The 16,566-nt window shown below is 49.1% G+C and overlaps 1 protein-coding gene and 1 long non-coding RNA gene across 4 annotated transcripts in view; one reads left to right on the top strand and one right to left on the bottom strand.

Annotated features, from left to right (window-relative positions):
• LOC140393752 (cyclin-dependent kinase 18-like) overlaps nucleotides 1-16,566 on the top strand; it is a 136,925-nt gene that overhangs the window by 64,156 nt on the left and 56,203 nt on the right. For 2 of the 3 annotated variants that reach the window (XM_072480135.1, XM_072480136.1), the window contains exons 3-6: nucleotides 5,824-5,948; nucleotides 7,186-7,311; nucleotides 12,815-12,871; nucleotides 15,001-15,115. In XM_072480135.1, coding sequence (XP_072336236.1) covers nucleotides 5,824-5,948; nucleotides 7,186-7,311; nucleotides 12,815-12,871; nucleotides 15,001-15,115 — 423 coding nt within the window. The remainder of the gene's footprint in view (nucleotides 1-5,823; nucleotides 5,949-7,185; nucleotides 7,312-12,814; nucleotides 12,872-15,000; nucleotides 15,116-16,566) is intronic. The other variant, XM_072480137.1, reaches the window with a different exon arrangement.
• Nucleotides 1-16,566, bottom strand: part of LOC140393753 (uncharacterized) — a 106,023-nt gene that overhangs the window by 22,507 nt on the left and 66,950 nt on the right. The gene's annotated exons all lie outside the window — the stretch shown is intronic.

Consider the following 16,566-nt stretch of genomic DNA (forward strand, 5'->3'; position numbering starts at 1 on the left):
CTAAACAACACCAACCACACCCTTGCCAGCAACCCTCACCCCCTCCCCGCCTCTCATCCTCAAACAAAAATCTAACCCCATCCCCCCCCCACAGATTCCTCCTGGCAACCCCCCCCCCACTTCACTCCCATTAACTAGCCCACCCAGATAGCATGGTGGCCCCCGCCCAAGACCTCCAACTTCTCCTCCTCCCTCCAGGTCCCCCCCGATCCTCCCAACCGCCAACTCACAAAGAGTAACAAGAAACACACTCACCACCATAGCTCCCCTGCCAAGACCTGCCCCGGGTTACCCACCCTCATGCACTTTGCAAAGCACACAAATCTCCTCCAAAGTTCAATGTCCTCACATTCCTCCCAGTCCCTCATAAGGTCCAAGGCCTTCTCTGGCATTTCAAAATAGAGCTCCTGTTTCTGGACTGTCACCCACAGGCAGGCCGGGTACAAAACCCCAAACTTCACCTCCGTTTTAAGAGGGCAGCCCTTAACTTTGAACTCGGCCCTCCTCTTCGCCAACTCCGTGCCCAGGTCTTGGTAGACCCGCCGACCACTCCCTTCCTAAGTACACTTTCTGGTCGGCCTCGCCTATCGTAGGATCTTTCCCTTAACCAAAAAGCGATGCGGCCGCTCCATCATCGCCCTCTGTGCCCCCCCCCAACTGCGGCCTTCTCCTCAGCGCCCTGTGCGCTCTCTCCACTCGAGAGTCAAGTCAAAGGCCCCCTCCCCCGTCAACTTATCCAGCATACTCGCCACATACTCCGCGGCCCCTGCACCTTAAATCCCAACAACCCTCACGTTTTGCCTCCTGGAGCGGTTCTCCAGATCCTCCACCTTCTCCTTCAGCCTCGTCTGCCTTTGCTGCATCACCCCAACTCCGCCATCTGCTCCCCCTCCTCCTCCTGCAGCGGCTCTCTGGGCTGGGTGGGTGTCCCCCTATCCAGAGGTTTCGGGGGATCCCTCTATTCAGGGGGTCCCTGGGGGGGGGGGGGGTAGATGTTTGGGTCACCCCCCATACTTGGTGGAAGGGAGGGGGACCCAGAATATTTGGGGGTGGGGGGGCTGCTTTCCGATGCTGGGGGGGTATGGCCAGCCGCGGAACCTCGCTATCGGGCCGCCTGCACAAAATGGCGGCCAGCTTGCGGGATCCCTTCGGGAACCTCTCGTATTCCTCACCATGCATAAATTTGCATGGCGGCAGATACTGAAATACTTCCTGGATTGAAATCAGTTCCAATTCACCTCTGGGGGCAGAACATCGTCTCCCAAATGGAGAATCCTGGGCAGTGCCTCGGGTTAACATATCCCACTAACTGTTGGGAAAGCGGAAAGATCACTTTTCTAAGGACGACACGGTGGCGCAGTGGTTAGCACTGTTGTCTCACGGCGCCGAGGTCCCAGGTTCGATCCTGGCCCTGGGTCACAGTGTGGAGTTTGCACATTCTCCCCATGTCTGCTTGGGTGTCATCCCCACAACCCAAAGATGTGCAGGGTAGGTGAATTGGGCACACTAAATTGCCCCTTAATTGGGGGAAAAAAAAATTGAATACACTAAATTTATTTAAAAAGAACACTTTTGTAACTTGATAATTGTACTTTATAATTCACCGCATCCAAAGGACGAAATTGCATTTTCTAACGTCTTCGACAAGCTCAAGAAGCCCGCGAGCTCTTTACAGCCAATGAAGTACTTTCGGAGCGTAGGTGTTGTTGATGTGCAGGAAAGGCAACCACTTTGCGCACAGCTAGCCACCAAATTGTTTGTCTTTTTTTAAGTGACATTCGCTGAGGGACTCGAGGGAAAACCCTTGGCTCTCCTTCGAAATAGTGCTTCGGAGTAGTTCGAGTCTCAGTGAAATAGACATAGACCTAGAACTTACAGTGCAATAGGAGGCCAATTCGGCCCATCGAGTTGTTTTATCCAAAACACCACAGATCCCCAGGACGGTGCTGAAGGGTCAGGCTGGATGCTTACTGAAGCTTCTGAGCTGGGACTTGATGCACAGCCTCTGTTTCAGAAGAGGATGTGCTCCTAAAGGAGCCAGGCGCTTGTGACTACACCCCGGGGTGTTCCTGAAAGTGAAAATTTGTCTGCAGTGAAATGAAATTTCGTGGGATGTTTTCTGACGAGAGGTTGGCTGAATTCTGATATAAAGGCACAAATGATCGCTCACAATTAATAAATGGATGAATTGGTCAGCCATTTCACTGTGGGTGCAGATCGCAGTGTGTGATGGGGCAGCCAGGCTGACAACAGTGGCTGTACCTCATTACTGTGATTTGTGATAATGCCGAGAGGAGCAATAAGCTGTTAACCTGGGAGCAAATTCTTTCTTTGAAGTTCTTCTGACGACTGGGCACAGCCTTAAACCCAGAGCTCGGCTTCCCAAGTCAGGGAGCACTTCTTCACACCATCGGTAGTGGAAATCTGAAACTCTCTCCTCGAAAAATGCTTTCGAGGCTGTGGAGTGGGGAGGGATGGTGGGGGGGGGGGGGGGGGGGGGGGGTTACGGTCAGATTGATTGGCCATTGAAAAACTGAGATTGGCAGTTTTGTCAGACAAGTGCAATCGATAAAGAACCAAGACCAGTCGTGGAGTGGCAGCAGTGATCGAGTCGGACGGTAGAACAGATTTGAAGGGGCTCAGTGACTAACTCTTCTGGCTTCTATAATGAAATGAAATGAAAATCGCTTATTGTCACAAGTAGGCTTCAAATGAAGTTACTGTGAAAAGCCCCTAGTCGCCACATTCCGGCGCCTGTTCGGGGAGGCTGTTACGGGAATTGAACCGTGCTGCTGGCCTGCCTTGGTCTGCTTTAAAAGCCAGCTATTTAGCCCAGTGTGCTAAACCAGCCCCTGCGTTTTGGGATCCTGTTGCTGATATTGTTTTGTTTTTGTCAAACTCAATTACCTGAAATATTTTCTTCACTTTTCTTTGCCAATGGTGGCAGTGCATATGGCTGCCTTGGGCGCTAACCTCTTCAATTCCCTCCCTAACTCTCAGCCTCACTGTTTCCCTCTCCACCTTTAAGATGCTCCTTAAAACCTACCATTTAAAAAAAAATTTAGAGTGTCCAATTCATTTTTGTTTTCAGTCAAGGGGCAATTTAGCCTGGCCAATCCACCTACCCTGCACATCTTTGTGTTGTGGGAGCGAAACCCACGCAAACACGGGGAGAATGTGCAAACTCCACACGGACAGTGACCCAGAGCCGGGATCGAACCCGGGACCTCGGCGCCGTGAGGCAGCAGGGCTACCCCACTGCGCCACCGTGCTGCCCTAAAACCTACCATTTTGACCAAGTTGTTGATCACCTGTGTTCATACCTCTGTGATGTCAGGTCCTTTTTGACCTACCAGCTGTGTTTCCCCCTGAAAGACAGCGCGGCATAACCGGCCAATGCCTGGAGATTCCGAGATACAACCCAATCTTGCGAGACTTCGTGATCACTATTTTGCAAATCAGTGCAGGAAACGGGATGAAGCGCGGCCTCGGTGGGACAGTCCCAGCTGAGGCCCAGAATATAACCAGAGTCCCAGTAGATAGCGTGGTGTTTCCCGACACTGCGAGCGCTGGGAAACACCCAGATAAACTCTGTTTCCATCCGGTGTATGTTTCCGATAAGCGTTTCGATGTAGCATTTGGGGTGGAGGGGATAAAAGGAGAAAAGGAGCTGGGGGGGGGGGGGGGACGGGATCAGGGTATTGAACTTGATGATCAGCCATGATTATAATGAATGGCGGAGCAGGCTCAATGGACCTAATAGCCTCCTCCTGCTCCTGTTTTCAATGTTAGAAGTTCAGGTGGTTGTCCTGAATCATATCAACGGTGGCTGTGAGAGAAAACCCTGGCAGGTGGTTGCTTTGACCTGATCGTTTTTTTCATAAGTAAATTTCCCCAACGCTAGCGTCCCCAAACCCCTCCACCAGCAATGTCTGCCAATCACAATCCAGGCTGAGTGTCTTGTTTTTCACTGTTTCTCCATTTTCTTTATCGTGAAAGTAAAGTGGGTGGGCAGCCAATCAAAGGTGCCACTTTCCTGTGATTAAAACATGATTTGCCCACCAAACAAACTATGCGATACTGTAGCGGAGGTGGACAGTGATCACATCTGGCAAGCTCTGCAATCTATTCATAACAATCGGCTCCTGCGATCCTTGTGGGATTCCTCTTGTGCCTGGGAAACCAGAAGTAATTTATGGCACTTGGGAATTGAATGCATTTCTGAAATGCACGCTCCAATTAATTGGTTAGTGTTGCCATCATACAGAACGAACATTGACACTGATGTATCAGCCAATGAGAGGGAGACCGGGGGATTTGTGTTTTCAATTAACAAACTCTGCGAACCCTAGACTTAAAAAGTTTTCAAAACCAGAGCTGCAAGAAATAGGGTTTCCCAATAACAACAGTATTATTTCTCCAGCAAAATGCAGTGAGTGGAGATACTTTTTTTCAATACAAAACATACACATAAAATTAATCGCAACCATTTACAGCGGTTCAATCTCCAGGCATGATTGATGGCAAATTAGTCAATTGTTCCATTCTGCCTTTGACTTGTGGTGTCACTATATATATCAATATATACATACCATGTATGTGTGTGTATACACATGTATATAAATGTATGTATAAATATATATATATATAGCTCATATTAAATTCAGTATGGCCAATTTCCCCAGATACCCTCTTGGTGTGGTGCCTTGCACCCCCAAGTTGCAGTGCATGGTGTTATTACCTGTAACTTACTGTTCAAATGGAAATTATTTTTGGACACACACCACAAATTCACTTAAAGAAAGACTGGCATTTTTTTTTACAGCGTCTTACCCAATCTCAGGACGTCCCAAAGCACTCTGCAGCCGACAAAGTGCTTTTCCAAAGCGCACTCACTCTTGTATTGCAAAGTTAATGTGTTCACATTGCCATGGGGACGAGGGTAGAGGAAGTCATTTTTGAGATCAGGTCACAGGCTTCCCTACAACTTAATGAATAACACAGGCAGGCGGCAATTTGGTGTGGTTAACAGAGAGAAGAGGCTACTTGGCTTTGTGAGCTACCACAGCCAGATGCATCCTGTAGCTATCTAAGGATTCCAGGAGATACGTCCTAGCATGGCCAGAGAAGAAGACAAATCGGTACAGGCTATACCGCTGGTGGTGGAAGAAACGCACCGACATCTATGAAAGTGCTTGGAGACGGTCATTCAAAGTTACTACTCGATGAAGTGGAGATACAGGAACCCACTGGAAGCTGGCAACAACTGTGGGATGTTTTCTGAAAGTACTATAATTCTGTGGAGAGTGCAATGGGTGATAGGTACATATAAAATCTTCAGGAGACGCGAGAAGGTGATCCAAACATAGGTTTATTTTCTAGTCAAAGGAAAAGGCTTCAACACGGCATACAGCACATAGGTCCCAACCGTGACTACTGATCACGCTGGTCCCAAAATAGGCCGGCTTTTAAGTGTTGGTTTCATGATCACTTATTCCACGAGCCACACGGGGTGATCATTGGATCATCCCTGAAGGTATCGTGAGGGTTTTTACAGTATCAAAAAGGAACATCATTTTCTGTAGTTTAAAGTATAAGTTACCAACAACAGGAAAATGCTGCTTAATTGATAATATTTTAGTCATTTGTTACAGTAAAAGTTTAAAGCGGGAAATCGTGTCATGACGTCTTTCAGCTAGTAACTGGAAGTTCTTTTTAAAGTTATCGGTCTCTATGGAAATTGTGATAAGTAAATCCTAAAAAGCAAATCCCCTTGAATGTATTTTCAGTCCTGGTTAATGAGTGATGTTTTCTTTGGCTTAGATATTGCACATGAGAATCTTCCGCTGACCTTAAATGTGCACACGGACCGGGTAACTCCAGACGATGCTCATTCTCCAAATCCCTTGCGTTACAGGAATCACCGACAGCGCAGGTTCTCAATGGAGGTACAATGTAGTCTCTCACTTCAGGCCCGCGTGTCAATAAATGGCAGGAGGCCCGGTTGTGTCACTGGCCTTCAATATCCAAATGGTCTCTTGGCTGGCCTCCACCAGCCTGAGCTCAGCAAGAACGCTCCTGACGTATCCCATCTCACACCAATCCCTGTTCACCTATTGCCCCGATGCTCACTGACCTACATTAAATTCCTGATCCACAAATGCCTTGATTTTAAAATTCACATCCACGCTATAAAACCCCTCCATTATCTTACCATTCCCTATCTTTGTAATCCCCTCCAGCCCCACACCGCTCGGAGAGCTCTGCATACCTCACATTGCGGCCTCTAGCATCTCACCTATTTTAATCACTGCCCCATTGGTGGTCCCACACCAATTGGGCAGCACGGTAGCACAGTGGTTAGCACAGTTGCTTCACAGCACCAGGGTCGATTCCCGGCTTGGGTCACTGTCTGTGCGGAGTCTGCACGTTCTCCCCGTGTCTGCGTGGGTTTCCTCCGGGTGCTCCGGTTTCCCCCCACAGTCCAAAGATGTGCGGCTTAGGTGGATTGCCCATGATAAATTGCCCTTCGTGTCCAAAAAGGTGAGGTGGGGTTACTGAGTTACGGGGATAGGGTGGGGACATGGGCTTGGGTAGGGTGCTCTTTTCAAGGGCTGGTGCAGGCTGGATGGGCCGAATGGCCTGTAAATTCTATGATAAACACTTGAAATTCTCTCCCTAAACCACTGCTGTCCTCTTTCCTCATTTAAGCCACTTGTTTAAACCTACCTTTTCGCTCAAACCTTTGACCTAATATCTCCCTATATGACTCAAATTTTGTTTGATAATGCTGTTGTCGATTGCTTTGGGATGATTTACTAGGTTGCAGGTGCTATATAAATGTAGGTCTATTTTGAGATTAATTCTTGAAGCTTGGGTTTGGATTGCCACAGGAGAATTGCACAGAATTACACAGAACTCACAGCGCAGAGCAGACCAATCACCCAAACTGGCCTGTGCTGGATTTTCTGCTCCAGCCCATTCACCTCATCCTCTCAGGATATCCTTTCCCCACCATTCGCCTCAGCTGCTCCAAGTGCTGGTGAAACTGAATAAAATGCACAGAAAGTGCGGGAGAGAAACGAGCCATTCAGCCCAACCACGTCATGCTCCGCTCCGCTCGGACCTAATAGATTCTCTCTTCCTCCTCCACCCTGCCTCCCTTCCCCATCCCCCTGACCCCAGGACTTCAGCAAGAGACTGTCGCTGCCAATGGATATTCGACTACCCGAGGAATTCCTGCAGAAGCTGCAGCTGGAGAGCCCACCCCTTCCCAAGACGCTGAGCAGGACGTCCCGGCGGGCTTCGTTGGTGAGTTGGTCACTCCGAGCAGTCAGAGACTCCTGCCTTTCATTACACAGTTTCTGCCGATTACATAGAGTAGTCATTGAGATAGATGGTACCTTTGCAAGTAGAACATCAGATTGAAACTCGGACAAAGATAAAATACCGGAGACACATCTATGATATGTCAGACGCTGGAGACTTGAAACATAAACAGAAAATGCTGGAACTAGTCAATGGGTCAGCCAACATTCGACAAAAGGTCATTGATCGGAAAGTTTTTAAAAAATAAATTTAGAGTACCCAATTCTTTGTTTCCCAATTAAGGGGGCAACTTAGCGTGGCCAATTCACCTACCCTGCACATCTTTTTGTTTCGGGTTACGAGAGTGAAACCCGCGCAGACACAGGGAGAATGTGCAAACTCCATATGGATAGTGGCCCAGGGCCCGGATCGAACTCGGGTCCTCAGCGCCGCGAGGCAGCAGTGCTAACTACTGTGCCACTGCGCTGCCCTCTATCGGAAACTTTAACTCTATTTCTTTCCCCACAGATGCTTCCTGACCTGCTGATCACTTCCAGTATTTTCTGTTTTTATTCCATGTCCCGACTAGGCTTGTTAATAAAGCTGATTAAGGGGTGATCAAATTCAGGTGCTGAAGGTGATAGTCTTGTTGGGATTTATACATGGTTTATGGGATCCTTCCAACAAAAAGTGATTACAATTTCCCGGGCCCATGTTTGGCAAAGCTCCCGAGGCTGTAGTCGGTCATTGGGGAATCAAATACCAATGCAACAAGGCCTGGATTTTTACTCTTGGGTCGGGTGCGCAGAATGGGATCTTTCCTGACTACAAAGATGTGCAGGTTACGTGCGGTTACGGGGATAGGGAGGGGGGAGTGGCTCTAGGTGGAATGCTCTTTCGGAGGATCGTTGCAGACTTAATGGACTGAATGGACTATTCCTGTAATGTGGGGATTCTATGAATCCAACCGAGGCAAAGGAGGCTGGATGTTGAGATTTTTGTTCTGGGGGGGCGGGCTGGATTAGACCTTGGGCCCTCTGCTCCAAGAGCAAGTACAGAGGTTGTCGGGTGCAGAGGCAGGCTGGCCGGAATGTCTGCCTCTGTGCACAGGTGCTGTGTGAGGGAGTTAAAACAAATCCCTCCAGCCCTCACCCCTCTCACCCTCCACACACTCCCCATGCCACCTCATGCCCTGTGCCCACTCCACATGACCCCATACCTTCTTTGCTAACTCATTACCCTGTACCCAAAGCAAACATTTATTTTAATAATCCAGACATTATTTTCAAACATTTAAAGGGCAGTTCTTTTAAATGCCTTGACATTTGCCAGTGCGTTTTGATAGACGTTTTGACAGTTTTGACAGTTTCAGTGAGCTTGAGAGTTTGAGCTTTGTGCACACTTTCGTGTCTACGTTTAACAATTCCAACGGGCACTGGATCCACCCCAAATGGCCCCTGACCTCAACTAAAGGGCACCTTACCTCACCCCAATGGTGTTCCGGGACCAGATCCATAAGGTACCCTGGCTAACCAGATGAATCCTGCAGGTTCAGACCTGGTCTAATCTGCACACTCTGGGTTTCACGCTCCTGGCCTGCCAGAATCCCACTTCAGTGGAAGCAGCTGATGATTTAACCAGCCAGCTTCCTCTGTAGAAAGCGTACGCACGAACCCGAGCCTCATTTCAACCCCACACCCGCAAAAATAATAAGTGCCAAGTTCGGGAGCAGTGCTTTCAATTTCTGGGCTCGTTAGTCACATTTTTTTGTGCTGGGGTGGGGGGGGGGGTGGGATTCTGCATCATGGCCAAAGTCCAGACCCAAAACACAGAGCGAGGAATGCAGGCTGTAAGAATGGGCGTGATTCAGCGGACTTAAAACTGGGAGCTGATTTCGCCAATAGGATTGGCTGTTTGCAGGTTGGGGTGCCATTGTGATTGGCTGCCCCAATCTCCCTCCCTCACCCCCCCCCCCAAACCTCCCCCACTTTCATTCTCTCCCGCTTTATCTACCCTCTCCTCACCCCCAACCTTTGCAAGGCACCTAGGAACCCTAACCCTCTCACCCGTCTCTAATTGCAAGGCCTTTGCAAGACCCCCCCCGGACCCGAACCCTGGCAGCGTCATTCGGGCACCCTGGCAATGACAGGGTGGCACTGCCAGGGTGCTGGGCTGGCAATGCCAAGGTGTCTGGTTGCCAGGGGGAGTGCCACGGTACCATCCCGCCCTGTCCCTGACTACCCAGCGGTCTCCAGAGGTGCCCTGGCGAGGTCTCGTAGGCGCCACCATTGACTCCTGTGTGCCGGGTGAATCCAGTGTCTGGGTATTTAAACAATCTCGCCCGACGAGGACGGGATCCGGATCGCACCGAGTGGAGACAGTCGGGTGACTGGCGATCGTTCCCGTGCCCGGCTCCGAGTCCGGTTTGGGCTCACGTGTGATTCACCCGTTGCACCCGGATCCATGCCAGGCGTAACAGGGTCGCTGAACCGTGCCCAATGCCTTCCTTTTATGAAAGGGTAACTTCATTGAGGGGGTTTAAGATATTTAAATTAATTGGAAGAGTAGAAAGAGGGAAACACTTACCAGGGGTAAGTTTGCAACAAGGAGTCATAAACTTATATTAAAGGTAGGCTGTTCAGGGGCGATGCCGGGGAACACTTCTTCAGACAATGGATACTGGAGACCTGGAACTTTCTCCCCCCAAAAGCTGGGTGGTCAACTGAAAATTTTAATACTGAAACTGACAAATTTCAGGGTTACAGAACTAAAGTAGGTTGATGGAGATCTGCCACAGATCTGTAATTGAATACTGGTATCGGCCAAAAGGGCTGAATGGCCTCCTGCTGTTCCTATGTAACTCCCCAGGCTCTATTTTTTTTTTTTTCCAATGATAGCACTGTTGCCTCTGCGTCAATCTGCAGCCGGGGATGTCGATTAGCTCCCAGCCTTTCAGTCAAAATTTACCTCTCGGTATTGTTTCACTTTCAAGCCAGTGGTACACGCTGCCACCAGGTGGCGGTTTCCGTTTACTACACAGTTCATGGATTCACAGGTCGCCTTGATAGTAACCAGCCCTTGCTCAGAGAGAATGGTGCCTCTGGGAGAAGGTGACATTAAGGCCTGGTCTCCTTGCTGACCCGGTGCGCCTCCCTGTCTGGGGGCATTAGGACTATATTCCCTGCCTCACGGAAAGTCCCAGTCTTCCCAGGCCAGTGCAAAATGGGGTAGCGACCCACCTGTTGTGTTTCACCCATTTTTCTCCCTCAGAGCAATGCGGAGGGGACAATAGTTTCTAAGTGTGCAACAGGTTGGATTCCCTTTTTAAAAATAAATTTAAAGTATCCAACTCATTTTTTTTCCAAATGAGGGGCAATTTTGTGTGGCCAATCCACCTAACCTGCACATCTTTTTGGCTTGTGGGGGTGAGACCCATGGCTTGTGGGGGGTGAGACCCACGTCGACATGGGGGGAATGTACAAACTCCACACGGGCAGTGACCCATGGCTGGGATCAAACCTGGGTTCTCAGCGCCGTGAGGCAGCAGTGATAACCACTGCGCCACCATGCCCCCCCCCCCCCTCCCCCCCCCCCCCCCCCCCCCACAACAGATTTATTTACCATGCATTACAATATCTCTGCAATCACAAAATATCTGAAGCCATGCTAATCCCAGCTCATTTCTCAGTCGGGCTGCAGTATCTGTTAGCTCTGAGTCAACACCTAGGCTTAATCAATCAACCACAGTGATCATAGAGCAATTACCAGATGAACATAATTGAACAATTCAATGCTACACCATTGTCATCGCCTTTATTTTCTGTCATTCGCAACGCTTGGTGTCAGGTTTGGCTCAATGGATGGGATTCTCAACCCTAAACCCAGGGGATTGAGGGCTCAAATCCTACTCCAGACACTGAAGTACATAATCCAGGCTGCGAACCGGGCACTGATAGGGTGCTGCACTGTTGGAAGTGCTGATATCAAGTGTGTGCAAAAGGTGACGTGGCACTACTCAATGGTGAGTGGGGCGGCGTGCACTAGTTCATGCTTATCCTTCAACCAGCATCACTAAAATTACTTGGTCATTGCTGTTTGTGGGAGCTTGCTGTGCACAGATCGGCTGCTGTGTATTGTTTTGCAACAGTGGCCGCACTTCAAACGTTTGACCATCACATCACCACCGGCACTCACGATAGTGAAATGTTGGACGGAGCTCTCCCAAACTATTTTTGAGTGTGGTCTCCGACGGGAAACGAGGTGCAGTTTCCGTCGGGTGGATCAGCGTGATCCAGATCACAATTAACCCACACCTAGAAAGTGTTTTGAAGCCCTGGGTGATTTGCTTCGTGGGACCCGAAGAAGCCGGCAAGGTCGGACCGTCAGAGATCGGGCCGCCGCTTTTAAAGGATATCCCAGTCTCAGAATAACATTACAGCCCCCTCACCCCTAATTGATGGCAAGGTCACCCCCACCGCCCCCCCCCCCCCAGTACCACTTTCAGGCCCTGCCCCTTGGCAGTGCCAATCTGTCACTGCCCTCAGCACCCTGGCATGGCAAACTGTCACTTTCAGGTTGGCACTGCCACGGTGCTGGCGGCAGAACTAAAACACAGCACCTGGTCTTTTTAGGAAGTACTTCAGAACAAAGGAAAGTCCAGAAGAAAAAAATTGCAGTTAGAAACAACACCTGCTCAAAAGAGGAAGCACTTGAGAGGTAATGAACCCTAATCCCTCATTTTAAATAGCCTGAACCTGTCAATTAAGAGGCTTGTAAAAGGGAATGGGGCGCAAAATTGAATGTAAACAATGCAGTTCAAAGCTTTTAGGCTTCTCAGCAAGCTCAGAGGCTTGAAAAAGTTAAAGGGAACAAAATTGAATGCAGAACAAAAACTTCACAGTTTTTCAACATATCAAAGGGAAGACCTTCCCAAACCTTCATCTGACTGGCCTTTGAAATTGACATGCTGGGAGCGACATCAATGCTTTGAAGGCGACAGAGAAAGACTTGCCACACAAATCTCATCCTGGGAAAGACCCTGGCCTGAGCCCCTCCAGCCCAGCCCAAGCCCCCACAACTCCTACTTCACCTGAAAGACCCACCTCGGCACCCTGGAGCTACTTGTAGAGAAGGTCCTCGGCCCCTTGCTCTCCCTCGGTCCCGCTGGCATCTGGTCCCCACTTTCTGGGACCAATAGTGATTTTCTCCCAGCTGGAGGGATGGCAGGAGCATCCCGTCAGGCCACAGCATTCCACTTCAGTCTCATTAATGAGATTGAAATGGATGCTAATGAGTTCTGATTAGTTTCTCGCCATTTCTGGGCATGAACTTGATCTTGCGTGGGGGGGTGGCCGGGAGATTCGTGATGGATTTGACGCCTGGTGACTATCCCGTTTTTGGACCTCATGTTCGATTTCTGGCTTGGGCTAACAGCCCCGGGAGAATTGCCTTTGTTATTTTGTTCCGTGAAGCGATTTTGAATTGACTTGTATTTCCTTTTTTGCAGTCGGACATTGGCTTTGGGAAGCTGGAGACTTACATTAAACTGGACAAGCTGGGAGAGGTGAGGTTGACCAATCGCTCAATTCGTTCTCTCACTTTCCATTTTCGGGTTGAGAAATCTGCTCAGAGTGTGAGGAATGGGTTAATATAATTTTATTTCTAGGTTAATGTCTGGGTTTTCTCTGCTGTATGTTCCAATGATCTGTGGGAATTAAAAGCAGGCAAAACTTTTAGTCATTACCATCCCGCAACAAACTATCATTGTCCCAGTCCTACAGATATTGCAATGGGTCCTCCTGGGGATTAACTCTACAAAGGACATATCTGCACAAGCAAATGTTCACCCGCCAATAGAAGAGTCTTGAGTCATTGTAGTGACTTGATTGGCAGTTCAGTTGAAGCCATGGGGACCTAATTGCTTAAGTAAAATGAAGCTGTATGGATTCTCACATGGCCAGAATGAAAGGTTTGGAACAGTTTCTTTAGAATTCTGAAAATCCTGGAGCACCGTTACCCTCAATCTCAAAACCAGTGTCAGATTTAAAATGTTTGACAAAGGGCCTGAGACGACAGTGCTAATGTAAGCCTACTTGTGACAATAAAGAGTAGGAGACGTTGGCCGGAATTCTCCAACCATTGGGATTCTCTATTCCCGCCGACAGCGCACCCCACCCCGCGGGTTTCCCGGCAGCATGGGGTGGCTTCAATGGGAAATCCCATTGATGAGCGGCGGGAGTAGAGAATCTCGCCACCACCGGATGGCGCGCCACCGGGAAACACGCCACTGGGGGACGGGATAATCCTGCCCATTGTTTTTCACAGCTGTTGTGATCCGAAATGCCTGGAAGAACGATAGAAGCAGATTCAACAGTGATTTTCAAAAGAGAATTGGATAAATACTTGAAGGGGAAATGTTTAGAGGGTTTTGGGGAAAGAGCAGTGGAGTGACATGATTGGTCAGCTCCATCAAAGAGCTGACAGATGCAGGATGGGCCATATGGCCTCCTTTGCACTGTAGCATTCTATGGAAGTCAATGATGGGCGGCACGGTAGCACAGTGGTTAGCACTGTTGCTTCACAGTGCCAGGGTTCCAGGTTCAATTCCTGGCTTGGGTCACTAGCTGTACGGAGTCTACGCGTTCTCCCCATGTCTGCGTGGGTTTCCTCCGGGTGCTCCGGTTTCCTCCCACAAGTCCCGAAAACCGTGCTGTTAGGTAAATTGGACATTCTGAATTCTCCCTCCGTGTACCCGAACAGGCGCCGGAATGTGGCAACTAGGGGATTTTCACAGTAACTTCAGTTTTAATGTAAGCCGACTTGTGACAATAAAGATTATTATTATTATTATTATTATTAAATGCTTTTGAGGCTTCTTCTGTTGAGGAATTACTTGTGAAAACAAAAGTGCCTGAACAGATCACTCTCCTAATCAATGAAAGCATTATTTATCTGATGTATCCCTAGGAATTTTGCTCATCTTCTTAGGATTGTGACAATCGTTCCCTCACCGCACCCTCCCGCAACCTTGGGATGTGACCTGGGGAACTTGCAGGTGGTGGTGTTCCCATGCGCCTGCTGTCCCTGTCCTTCCAGGTGGTGGAGGTCCCAGGTTTGGGAGGCTTGTTGCAGTGCGCCTTGTGGGACGGTATGGTTGGATCTCCTGGAATCAGAGAATGACACAGCACAGAATGAGACCATTTGGCACATTGATGCCTCTTTGGAAGGTCTATTCGATTGGCCCCCTGCTCTTCCCCCATAGCTCTGCAGTTTTGTCCCCCTTTCAATACTTATCCAATTCCACTTTTGAAAGTTATTATTCAATCTCCTTCCATCACGCTTTCAGACAGCTCGTTCCAGATCATTATGGCCAGCTGTGTGTAAAGAAATTCTTCATCTTCCCTCTAGCTCTTACAACTAATCATCTTCAATCTACATCCTCTGGTGACCAACTCCCCTGACGGTGGAGACAGGTCTACTAAACGGTCTACTAAAACCCTTCATTCATTTAAGCACCTCTCGTAAGACTCCCCTTAACCTTCTCCAATCTCAACAACTCCAACTTATCCAGTTTCTTCTCATATCTAACCTCCCCGGTGCCATTCTGGTAAATATCTCCTCAACCTTCTCTGCTCTGAAGAGGACAAGCACAATTCCTCCATCTTCTTCAGCATATCTACATTATTCTTTCAGGGAACCTACGCCACGGTGTTTAAAGGCAGAAGCAAATTAACGGAAAACCTGGTGGCGCTGAAGGAAATCCGCCTGGAACATGAAGAAGGGGCTCCATGCACCGCAATCCGAGAAGGTACAGTCCGATCCTTGAATGCCGCCCCACATCTTGGTAATGCCAACTCCGCAGCTGGGAGGGTGTGTGCACTGAGTTCACGCGACAATCCTCAATCGTGTGACGTTTACTAATTTTTTTCACGGTATGCGGGCTTCGCAGGCAAGGCCAACATTTATTGTCCGGCCCTAATTGCCCTTGAGGCTGCCGCCTTGAATCACCGCAGTCCCCGCGGTGCAGGCGCAGGGAGGGAGTTCCAGGATTTTGACCCAGCGACAATAAAGGAACGGCCCGTATATTTCCAAGTCAGCATGGTGAGTGGCTTTCAGGTTGTGACTCAATGGACAGCCTCTGAGCCCAAAGGGCGTGCATGGTTTGAAATCCCACATCAGGCACTGAAGTAGAAAATTCAGCTTGACACCCCCAGCGCAGTACAGAGGGTGTACTGCACTGTTGGAGGTGCTAAATGAAGGCCCTGTCTGTTCTCTTGGGTAGAGATAAGCAATCCCGTGGCAATATTTTGATAAAGAGAGATGGTGAGGCCTGGCCAATATTCTGTCAGCATCATTAAAGCAGACGATCGGGCCGCTTTCACATTGCCGTTTGTGGGAGCTTGCTGTGCACAAACTGGCTGCGGCCTTGATTTCTACATCACAACAGTGACTACTGCAATCCAACAAACACTTTACCCCTGGTGGGGTCCTGTCCTGCAAGACACAAGTATGGTTCATCCAGGTCCTGGGTAGATGTGTGATATCTGAACAGTGGGTGGCAACGGGCTATTGCACCAGGAAGGGCATCACCATTCAGTCGTAATCTGCTCTTATCTCGCCATATATAATAAACACACCCTTCCCATTGGGAACACAGGCCTACGGCCAGGAGCGAGGACCTCTGCTGGGTTTTCCCCTTCTGGTCCTGGAAGCCGTTTAGCCCAAATCGATCCCAGTGATCGGCCCTGGGATTTTCCTGATCTCCGTGACTCTTGGTGGGACTAACTTTCATTTTGGGTGCAAGTACGAAGGGAATTTGGCATTATTCTTATCAGTCAGTAGATGGCAGTGCTCCTCCACATAAATCAATAGTTAATGTGCAGCAATAATAGCTCACATTTATTGAAGCCTATTTAACACTGGAAAACATCCCAAGGAGAATGACAAGGAGACACCAGGGACAAAATGGACACCAAAACAAGGAGGAGCACAATGCATAGTGGTTAGCACTGTTGCTTCACAGCACCAGGGTCCCGGGTTCGATTCCCGGCTTGAGTCTGCACGTTCTCCCCATGTCGGCGTGTATTTCTTCCGGGTGCTCCCGAAATGGGATGAATTGAAATGAAATGAAATGAAAATCGCTTATTGTCACAAGTAGGCTTCAAATGAAGTTACTGTGAAAAGTCCCTAGTCGCCACATTCCGGTGCCTGTTCGGGGAGGGAATTGAACCGTGCTGCTGGCCTGCCTTGGTCTGCTTT

This window comes from Scyliorhinus torazame, chromosome 17, assembly GCF_047496885.1.
Source record: "Scyliorhinus torazame isolate Kashiwa2021f chromosome 17, sScyTor2.1, whole genome shotgun sequence".
NCBI lineage: Eukaryota > Metazoa > Chordata > Chondrichthyes > Carcharhiniformes > Scyliorhinidae > Scyliorhinus > Scyliorhinus torazame.